Source organism: Manis javanica, chromosome 3 (assembly GCF_040802235.1).
Source record: "Manis javanica isolate MJ-LG chromosome 3, MJ_LKY, whole genome shotgun sequence".
NCBI classification, from domain to species: Eukaryota; Metazoa; Chordata; class Mammalia; order Pholidota; family Manidae; genus Manis; species Manis javanica.
In genome coordinates this window covers 54,905,700-54,916,835 of record NC_133158.1, presented here as the reverse complement: position 1 = coordinate 54,916,835, position 11,136 = coordinate 54,905,700, and the positions used below count along the sequence as shown (strand labels likewise).

Below are 11,136 nucleotides of genomic sequence, written 5' to 3'. Positions count from 1 at the left end.
GCGTACCGGAAGTTGTTGCTTTTAAGGGGTCACGCTGGGTTTTGCTCCGTCGCTCTCTATTCGTCAGCCGGAGGAGGACGCAGTTGGCTGCCCAGCCCAAGGGCTCATTTGGGAATGCAGTTATGGGTGCTGTCGCCGTGGGTGAGTTCTGGTCTTACTGACTCTCATTTTACCTGCGCGCCGAGACGCTGAATTTCCTGACCCGACCTGGTTCCCTTCTCGAAGGTCCCTCTTTCTCAAGCACGTTACCTGGCCTCTGCGGGGTACCGCGTTTTTATTGGCTTCATGTCCTGTCAGTTCTAGGAGTTGGCCAATTGAGTTGGTGCTTGCGCCTCTCTTGACCCCGCGGACCCCGAGGTTCTCTGGTGGGGGCAGAGCAGTTTGGAAGGGAAAGGGAGGTGTGGCTGGGGCCGCGCGACTAGGGGTACAGTGCGGCTCGGGGCTGAGTTCCTGCCCAGTCCATGTGGTGGTTAATAGGAAGAGCAGGATCTGTCACCCAACCGGTTCAGTGCCCTAGGGTAGGTCAGATTTACGCAAAACTTGAAAGCCACGTCTAAGACCCGCTGACAAAGTTTTCCAAATGCTTCCATTTTTAATGAAACCGAGAGGATATGGGAAGACTGGAGGTGGGTAGGGGGGCAGAGAGGGAAGAGAACTGGATTAAAGGGAGCTTTGATTTAAATTTTGTGTGGAGTCCTGCAAAGAGTACTTTGGCTAAGAAGCTAATTCTCATCTGAGGACTTGTCTGAAAAGCTTAATAGGTTTACTATGGTTTTTAGCTGATGGTACTCTCAGTACTCTTCTCACGACTCATTAGGTGCTTTCATAGTTGCCGAAAATTTATTGGAGCGCTTTCCACAGCGTTGAAGTGACTCCCTACTGTCTTCTGCCTGCAGCAATTACAGTTCGTCTGTCAAGTTTTCCTTTGGAGTGTGGGCTGCTGCATTTCTCAAAGATTTGCTAGTGCCGTCTTCACTGCTGAAGACTCCTCCATTCTATACTTTTCTCTTTTTCGCTGGAACTTGTTTGCTTCATTCTTATGTATCTGCCTTTGCACCTTAAAATCATCCTTTATGCCTCAGGTACTATTCTCTTTGTCTATTTAAATATAAGAAGTATTTCTTGAGGACCTGCTAGTACTCACACAATGTTAGATGCTATAGGCAATTCAGAAGTGAGGCTTGAAACCATTTCTTCTCCTAGAACTTTAGATTCCAGTTAGAGAAATAGCACATGTCCAGGTTAAAGATTTAAGAAGCAGCCCACTATAGTATCTGATTAGGGAACAGAATCAATAGTGCTCAGTATCAAGGCTGGGGAAGTTTCTTTTGAGAGGTTAGGGTAGAATGGTTGCCTAAGGTTTCCTTGAAATTAGAATCTTGGAGGATTGGTAAAAATGGAAAGAAATCAAAGGCATAGAGGTTGGGGGTAAGGTGTTTTGGAGTGGAGGATACTGGAGAGACTGGCTTGATTGGAGTGGAAAGAGTGGTGGTTTTAGAACCCAAAGATCTGCCATTTAGCTCTCTCTCTGCCACCTGTGATCTTTCATCATTTAGTTTCTGCGTTTCCTCCTTTAGGGAAATGCCCTATTTGAAGGGTTGTGAATGAGAAAACTTTTTATTAAAGGGCTTGGAAGATCAAAAGTACCATATAATTAAACTTTAGTGATTCTTTGAGAAATAATGAGTCAGGATTACTAGAATGGATAATTTATAAAAGACCATGAAGACACAACTCAAAAGTGTGGCTGGAAAACTGTTAAATGCTTTTAATTAGGAGAGTGATGTGATAAAAATGGCATTAGAAGATACATCTCATGCCAGAATGCGGCATAAATTAGAGGGAAGAATTTAGGTGTTATTTTTTCCCCTCATATCTACAGTTCTAAATAAGATAAATCATGCTACTTTAGGATGAGAAAAAGTACATAAAACATACCCTTGTTTTATATGTACTCATATGCTTGGTGTTGTTAGTTGTTAATTCATTTATTCTGTAAACATGGAACCTTGTTACATTTTAGATTATCCTTGGAAAAGGTAGCAGTTACTCAATTACTAGATGTGGCACTCATCTTTTATATAAACCTTTTTGAATTATGTTTAATTACTCTAACCCATTAAGTCCAAAAGAGGAACACTTCTAAGACTAAGTCTGGGCAGGATGACAGTTAAGTATTAGAATTAATTGGGAAGTGTTTCCAAAACATATGTCCTAGGTCCTACTTTCCACTTATGTAATCAGAATTTAATAAGCATCCCAGGTAAAATAACTATTATAACTATTTAATTGATTTTTTGGTACTAAGTTGTTCTACTGTATGTAAAATACAATTTCTCAAAATCACTAAAGTTAGGTAGTCCTGTATATACTTTCAGCACTTTTCATGTTTTCTAATTGTCAGTTGTTGACTAAAAAGGTGAAGATTTAGTCTGCAGCTAGTTTGTCATAGTTTTCCAAACTGATTTTGGTAGTAATACAATAAATAGTTGAGAATGCAGTTGTAATCAATTCTCAGCTCATATCCATAGGAAATCCTGATGTTGAAAATGCCAAAGTTGTCACTTTATATTTGGCTTTGATACTGTTTTGTAAGTTTTCTGACCCCCTTAGGAGACTGTTTTTGGCACTAAATTTTTCTTACAGCAATTATCAATTTAATTTGCATAGATTGCAGTGCTAAGAAAAGCTGAGAAGGAAGGGAAATTATCTTAAATTTCAAAATGCCAGCAACATTCCATAACTTATGTAGTGAGAAAATTTGTAATAGTGTAAGGTGCTGAGGCTTTTCAAGAGCTCTATAAGAAGACATAGGTTCTTTCCTGACCTTTGCACTTACTGAAAACTTCTTACCCTTTCTAAGAATCAGTTTCCTAAGCTATGAAAAACAGGGTAATAACTATCCTATTTGCTTCGGAGTTCTTACTGAAAACTAGAAGATATATGTGAATGGTCTTTGTAAATTATAAAGTGTGGTGGACATGCAAAATATATATGGCTTAGTTACATTATTTCCTAGAGAAATATAAAACATACTTTCTTTTTGTCAAGCTAACTTTATCTTGTTTTCTAGATTGTTATTTTGTGTCAGTAAATAATCCATAAAGTGCCAGCATGGGAAAGAAACGGACAAAGGGCAAAACTGTTCCAATTGATGAATCTTCTGAATTTTTAGGTATATTTCACCAATGGAATCTTTAAAGTCATGTTTATATCTATATATTTGTATATGTAAATATGGTATCAAAGTGTACATTATTCTGTAATTTGCATTTTGACCTAATGTTTATATCTACGTCATTTAATAATGTTTACAGTATTTTTAATGGCATGATATTCCAATGATGACCCAGGGTGCATATTGCTCAGTGTATTTAGGTACTCTGTTTTTCCAATGTTATGAATGGAGTGATAGTTAACATTTTTGTACCTAAACCTGTGCATATCCAGTTATCTTCTTAGTACAGATTTTAAAAGTAGAATTGCTGAATTAAATGGCATAAATATTTTCAAATCTTTTTTGGTTCAATTGTCAAATTGCCTTCCAAAAATGTTTTACTAATTTATAGGCCCCCTAGGCAGTGTAATAAAGGGCGCTCATTTTCTTGAACCAACACTGGTTGGTGTCATTTAAAAGAAATCTCTGCTGATTTGCTTGTTGAAAAAGGTTGCTTGTTGAAAAAGGTATCTTCTTTTTTAAATTTGTGATTGTTGTTTGTTTACTAGGAGTTAGTAGTTTTTCACATGATCCCATTTTTGCATTTCTTTTCTTTTGGTGCAAGTTCATTGTACATAAAGCTAAATGTGCCAGTTGGCTACTTTCTAAACATTGAGGGTCGCTGAGATCACTGAAGCCCTTTAGAGTGGCTGGTGAAGAAGCTCTTTACTGATTTGGCCCTAACAGGGTTTTCAGTCTCAGGCCCAGCTACTTGATTTTATGCCAGTCTGAGGAGGAAGCATGCCCTTTGCCCTTTGAGACCTCCATGTCTTTGCTCCTGGGATATGGCCTTTTCAGTTGTTCTTTACTTTCTGGGGTCATAGTTTAAAGTGTGAGCTTTGAAATCAAAATTATTTGAATCCAAATTCTGGCATAATCCCTCAGTGGTTATATTACCTTGGGCACTAAATCTTTGTGTTCTCATCTGTTACTGGGGATAGTAGTGTCTTTTTTCTGGGGTGGTTGGGAGGATTAAATGAGATAATGTCGGCAGAACATTTAGCACAGTGTCCAGGCTCATAATAAGTGCTTAGTCAATACCAGAACATTTTATTACTCTTAGTATCTTTGCAGACTGTACAGATGTTATCTTCCCTGTGAAACTTTCATTGGCTTTAGCCTTCTCTTCTTGTACTACTGTAGCATGTTTTGGAGATTTTTACAAATTTATTTATTTATCTGCCTCTCCTTCCAGAATGAGAACCACTCAAAGAGAAGAGCTATAACTTGGTTGCCTTTGGGGTCCCTGGGCTCTCCCATGGAGCTGGGCCTGTGATAGTTGTATTGTTGACTGAATGAAGGACCTTCTGCAGAAGCCTTTTAAGATAAAAGAGAACAATACTTATGATAAAAGGCCTTAATTTAAAGGAAATAAATAGATTGAAGTGAATTTGGGGTGGTGGTGGTAATACCTAGGACTTCAAACAAGCGAAGTTTCAAATTTGTATAAAATCTCTTGCTCACCTAATCATCTCATATATTTAAATATAAAAAACTTAAGTTTCCATATTATCTAACCTTTTGTTCAGAGTAAATTTATTTTTGAAGTTCAAATGAAGGGTAAGTTTTGAGATTAATTGAAGGCATGTTTTACCTCATTACTCCTTTATTATTTGTTTTAATAGAACCTATGTGCAGACACATTAGAAAAGGATTGGAACAAGGTAATTTGAAAAGGGCTTTATTGAATGTAGAATGGAATATTTGTCAAGACTGTAAGACGGACAATAAAGTAAAAGATAAATCTGAAGAAGAAACGGAAGAAACCCCTTCAGTTTGGCTATGTCTTAAATGTGGCCATCAGGTATGCTTAGATTTTGATCAATACGGGATTTTAAAAAATTCTTTGGATTTATTTTAGAAGGTATTATCTAAAAACATAGTGTAGGTAATTAGGAAGCCAGCTGGCACAGATCATGTTCCCTGGGACAGTTTCTGAGATTGGTGTTCAGCTGGCTTATTGGGAAGTGTTCTCAGGTCCCACACCAAGAAAAGAGTGAGGGAAGCAGGATTAGGCAGAGGGACGTTGAACTGAGAGGCAGTGCTATAGGCCTCAGTTGATTTTACGATGAACTCTGGCCTTCAGAGGTGTTTTGAATTGAGGCAAGGGGCCAGACCTTTGTATGATGCGTAGACCAGTCATTGGATTGGGGTGCCCCTAGGGAGTGGGCCTAACCTTGGGTAAGGTAGCTGCTTTCCACTAAGGATAATTCCTGGGGATGGACAGACAACCTGTGAGCTGTCAGCAGGCCACATTCCGGCATCTGGGAAAATGAGTTCCTTGGTCTTGGGAGTGGGAGTTTTCTGAGTGGCAGAACAGCTCATAGGTATTTCCATGGTACTAAAGGTCAGGGCCTCTTAGTCACCCTTAGGGGTGGCAAGTTAAGTTTATATGTTAGGAGCCTGGACTACGAGGCAGTCCTGTCATAAAACTTCACAAGGAGGCTGAGAGTTACTTTTTTGCTTTTGCTTTTTTCTAAATTGAAATTCTCATTGAGGTCATTATAGATTCACTTGCAGTATAAAAAATAATACATAAATATCCCTGACGCGATCCGGCCGTGCCTAGTCGAGCAGGTCCTGAAGTGCGGAAGGAGGGGCAAAGAAAATAAAGAATGACAGAAAGAACTGGGAGGGCTGACGCTCCCGCGCGTCGCCAGCAAAACTTTATTGAAGGTCCAGGGTTTATATAATGCAGTGGGGTTACATGATTCCAGGACATAGCATTATCCAATAGACAATTAAGCACAGTATTGACGTCAGCAGTAGCCGGTCAAAGGTAGGCACAGCAGGGCTCCTTCAGTTGCTCCTGGAATGCGTGAACAGGATGTTCTTTGTTCTCCATTCCCGCCACATCAGCAAGTGGGGGAAGGGCATAGCCCGCTCCTCACATATCCCTGTAACTTTGCTCAGTTTCCTCTGGTGGGAACATTTTATAAAACTATGGTATAATATCACAATTAAGATATTAACATTAGTAGTCTACAGTCTTAATCAGATCTCCCCAGTTTTACTTCTCTGCATTTGTGTATATGTGTGCTGTGCATCGTTTATGTGTATATTTAAGTTCTTTACGGGTTTATCACCTATGTAGATTGGTGTATCCACCACAGTCAGTATACTGAATAATTCCCATCACATGGATCTCTCATGTTGCCCTTTTAAAATCATACCCACCCTACTGCCATCCCTCCCTCTAGCCATTGGCAGTGACTAATCTGTTCTCTATTTCTAAAGTTTTGTTATTTGAAAAATGCTGTGTAAGTGGAATCATACAGTGTACAACATTTTGGGATGGGCTTTTTTCACTTGGCATAATCACCTGGAGATTGATCAAAGTTTATCCGTAGTTTTGCAGAGTACTATTTCATGCTGCAGGTGTACACAGTTGAACTGTTTACCTGTTGTAGGACATCTGGGCTGATCCCATTTTTTGGTGATTATGAATAAAGGTGCTATGAACGTATTTTGTACAAGTTTTTGTGTGAACTTGAGATTTCATTTCTCTGTGAAAAATGTCCAGAAGCTGCAATTGCTGGGTATTATGATAGTTGCTGTTTAGTTTTTAAGAAACTGACATTGTTTCCCAGAGTAGCTGTACCATTTTATATTCCTATCAGCAATACATGAGTGATCCACTTTCTCTGCATCCTTGTCAGCATTTAGTATTGTCACAGCTTTTTATTTTAACCATTCTGATAAATAGTGTTATCTCATTGTGGTCAGACAATTTTAAAAAATGTGTATTTTACAAAAGAATATTTATTTGTATTGGAAAGGTTTTTTTTGGACTTCTTGAATACATATGGTGAGCATGAAGATATTTTGTTACTTCAGATTTTCCAGAATACATTTCCTACTGTGAATTTTATTTATTTTGCTACCTTTTTAATTCCTAAGGTCAAGACAGTGTCAATATTGTTAACTTTCATACCACTGTAGTTGTCTTTTGCACTGTTAGCAAGTGATCCTTCATTGTTGTTAGAGGATAACTCATTTCATTCTGTTTCAAATGATATCAAATGGTGTTATAATTGTCAAAATGAATATCAAATTTTAATTCATTGATTTTAGAATTGTGTGGGAATTAAGTCAGTAGGGTTTGATATTATAGTTAAAAGATTAGAAGCCATTAATAAGTATTTCCCCACCAGAGTATATTTTTAGTTATTATAGAAACAGGACCACTTGCTGTAATGCAATGCAAGGGAGTTGGTGGCCTGGTTCAAATAGATACACAGTGAAGATACATTTCTTAGCAGTGATAAAACCAGCTGGAGGCAGAAAATGTGGTCATGTTCTTTTATGAATAAGCCTAACATCTTGCAGGTGAAAATCTGTTTACTTGTTCAGTTAATGCTGATTGACCTCCTGCCATTTGCTAGAATTTTTTGTAACAGAAAGATTAATTCAGTTTTTTGTGCCTTGAGGATTTATTGTCCAGGAGAGAAAGGATATAAACATTAACAACTTTCATATAGGGCAGAACATAAGGAATGTTACCAGGAATCTACACCATGTTTTGTAGGAATTTGTTTACAGGAAGAATACAGTGTTTTCTCATCTGGGAGGATAAGCAAAGGCTTCTGAGAGGAGGTGGCCTTTGAGCAAGATGCTGAAGACTGAGTGGGATTTGATCAGTGGTGTAATGGTAAAGGATTCCAAGACAAATGGAATAATGTGAACAAAATTGTATTGTGAAAGCGCTAAGTGTGGCTTTTGCTAGTAGATGGAATGTGAATATAGGAGTTGACCCTGGAAAGGTAGGTTGGAGTCAGAGGATATTAGTTTTGTTGATTGGAGTTTAAGAGCAATTCATAATTTTTGAATTGAGTATATGAAGAGAGTTTTGTTTTAGGGAAACATTAAACTGTAAAAATATTTATTTAAAGAAAGAGTTTGAAGTTAGGAAAGTATTTAGGAAGCTGTTAAATAGTCCCAACTGGACCAGTGAATGCCTTCATTAGCATGGTTTAGTTGGGACTGGAAAGAACAAGCTGAGATGAAGAGTACTTTCAGGGCATGGTGTCTAATTACCTTTGTCTTTACATGTCCTCATGAGTAAGCTTTAACAAAATCTGGCCCCTCTCTGAATATTATTTCAGAATTTTAAGAATGTTAAACTTTCTCAAGCCACTTCCTTGTTCATCATAGATTATGAATTGTCTCTTTTTTGGTGAATTTTTATGGCTTTAAGTTTATGATTATGATTCTCTAGGGCTGTGGCAGAAATTCTCAGGAGCAGCATGCCTTGAAGCACTATATGACACCAAGATCTGAACCTCATTGTCTGGTTCTTAGTTTGGACAACTGGAGTGTATGGTGAGTTTTAACTCCTGTGCTGTTTGACTGGAAATCATTTCAGATATTGGAGGTGTTTGAAATGTTTAAGGAGCAAGAAAGTTCGAATGTTTATAGTTCAGTTGAGCTGAACAACATGGGTTTAAACTGCATCCATTTATATGTGGATTAAAAAAAAATGCAGCATCTGTAATTGGATGTAAGGCAGTAGATTCCATGGGTGATGTGGTGGATGAAAATGGACAAATATCGTATATAATGGCCAGAACAGGGATCAGACCCTCCACCTGGGTGTTATTAGTGCTATGCTGTAACAAAATGAGGTGACTGGCCACTATAGAGACTAGATAGAAACATCCGAGAGGAGCAGAGATGGCAGAGGCCCTGGTCAGGCAACTCAGAGGAAGGAGGAGGGAAGTGCGCCCCTCCCAGCCGGGGTCTTACCTATTTGCAGACAGGTGTCAACCCTGGCAGGGACCAGTAGAGCAGCTAGTACACCCTTTGCTTGCTCTCTTTTTCTTTTGGATCCCACAACCCTACCATTTCTTTCTCCTGTTCTCCTCTGTTGCACCTGAAGTGAATTGATCCATTTTATATACAGTAGACTATTAGTAGTTTTGGGGAGTCAAAAGTTAAATGCAGTTTTGACTCTGGGAGTCGGCACTCCTAATCCCTTTTGCATTGTTCAGAGGTCAGCTCTATTTGTTTAAATACCAGCACCTTCAGAAGGCTGGAGAAATAATGTTATAAGAAGCTTTTGTTTTCTATTGTACAAACACAGAAGTTGTGGCATATAGAAGACTTAGGCATCTACCCTTTTATTTTTCTAGCTTGTAATATTGTAAAACATATATGGTGGGTTGTTTTTAGTTTAAAAATTGAGACACTAAACAAATCTCAGGTGATCTGAGAATATAGTAAGATTTTGTCAGTGGATTTGCATGAATATTAATGTCAGGCTGATTTGTGTATTTCCTAGTTTTTAACATCATTAGAACACATTTTCACATCTTCAGAAACATTTATTTACACAGTAGTGTTCATTAAGCATCATCTGTCAGTTGTATAATTTGTTAATTTTGATAGTATAGGACTGTAGATTGAAATATGTGTAGGAACAATTTCTGACTTTGACTTATAAATAGTGATTTCAGTAAAATGTTGGAGTTTTTTCATTGTCTTTGTATGTAGGCATCATTTGGACTAATCTTATTAATAGTAAGCCAGAGTTAATATGGATAATCTTTCAAGAAAACATAGGCTTTTTATTTTAATTTCTCTAATAGAATAATTTGGTGGTTACCAATAACTTTGGGTCCCAGGAATTAAAATTTGTCTTCTGTTTTTTTGGTTGCCAGTTTGTCACTTTTCTTCTCTGTGATCTTTTGGGACACAGGTGTTACCTATGTGATGATGAAGTCCAGTATTGTAGTTCTAACCGATTGGGTCAGGTGGTTGATTATGTTAGAAAACAAGCTGGTATTACAACTCCAAAATCAGGTAAAATCACTTAAAAAAAAGTGTTGATTTATATATCTGCTGATATTTAGATTAATTTACTTTACTATCCAGCATTAGATATAACTGAGTAACATGAATGATTATGGTTTCCTTTAAACTATGAAACTTTTTGGTTAAGAATGTAAGACAGTGAGGATATAGATAATTATAAGTTGTTAGAATTAGAAGGGAATCTGAGAAACAATCTAGTCAGATGTGATGAGGTCTGGACTAAGTAATGAGCAGTACCATTCTGCTCCATGCCCTGGCCCAGGCTTGATGTAGTCCTGCCTTATGCTGAATTTACTTTGTTACACTTGTTTGGATAATACAAAAGTAAAGTGCTTCTAGCACTTTCAAAAGGTCAGATAGTTCTCAGGTTTTTCATGCATAATTCAGTTAATTGGATTGGAACTCATCATCTGCTTTAAGGTCTTTTAGATTTTTATCGTCACAGAAGTATCTTTGACAGCTAGAATTGTTGGTTCCTAATTTTGAGATTTGTATTTGACCCATGGGATTCATTTGAAAATTTATTTCATGTCCACATTCTTTACTTGATTGTTTAAACTCTAATTTCACAAGGTAAGATGTACTCATTTGTAAAAAACTTATTTGCAATAAAAAAGGAATAAAAAAGGAAGGTTTATACTGAAGCACGTACTGCGTGGTTTCATTTGTCACAGTAAAGCTTATATCACTTCTGAATATTTTTTGATTGTTAGGTTTTCTTTCTCTATGGTGATTTATTTATATTTATTACAGACTAAAATCAGACATGTGGCAAATAAAGATATGTGGTAATATTTCCGAATTTGATTACACTGTCCTAAGTATAAATTTGCATTTGGTATGGCTGTATTACATATTTTGCTAAACTTTTTTTTTTTTTTGCCTTTTTTTTAAAGCAGCAAAAGAAAATGGTAACATTGAACTTGAAAATAAAAAATTAGAAAAGGAGAGTAAAAATGAACAAGAGAGGGAAAAAAAGGACAACATGGCTAAAGAAAATCCTTCTATGAATTCTAGTTCTCAAATAACCGTGAAAGGACTCAGTAATTTGGGAAATACCTGTTTCTTCAATGCAGTTATGCAGGTGCCAGGATTAATTTTTTCTC

The 11,136-nt window shown here is 37.3% G+C and overlaps 1 protein-coding gene across 6 annotated transcripts in view; it reads left to right on the top strand.

The window, feature by feature from the left end:
- The window catches only part of USP16 (ubiquitin specific peptidase 16), a 34,545-nt gene that overhangs the window by 3,062 nt on the left and 20,347 nt on the right, over positions 1-11,136 (top strand). For 2 of the 6 annotated variants that reach the window (XM_073231442.1, XM_017680034.3), the window contains exons 1-6: positions 5-141; positions 3,074-3,175; positions 4,843-5,021; positions 8,436-8,539; positions 9,915-10,018; positions 10,927-11,114. In XM_073231442.1, coding sequence (XP_073087543.1) covers positions 3,115-3,175; positions 4,843-5,021; positions 8,436-8,539; positions 9,915-10,018; positions 10,927-11,114 — 636 coding nt within the window. In that variant the 5' untranslated portion in view covers positions 5-141; positions 3,074-3,114. Of the gene's footprint in view, positions 1-4; positions 142-896; positions 1,083-3,073; positions 3,176-4,842; positions 5,022-8,435; positions 8,540-9,876; positions 10,019-10,926; positions 11,115-11,136 lie in introns of those variants that run through there. The other 4 variants (XM_017680036.3, XM_017680038.3, XM_017680040.3 and 1 more) reach the window with 4 other exon arrangements.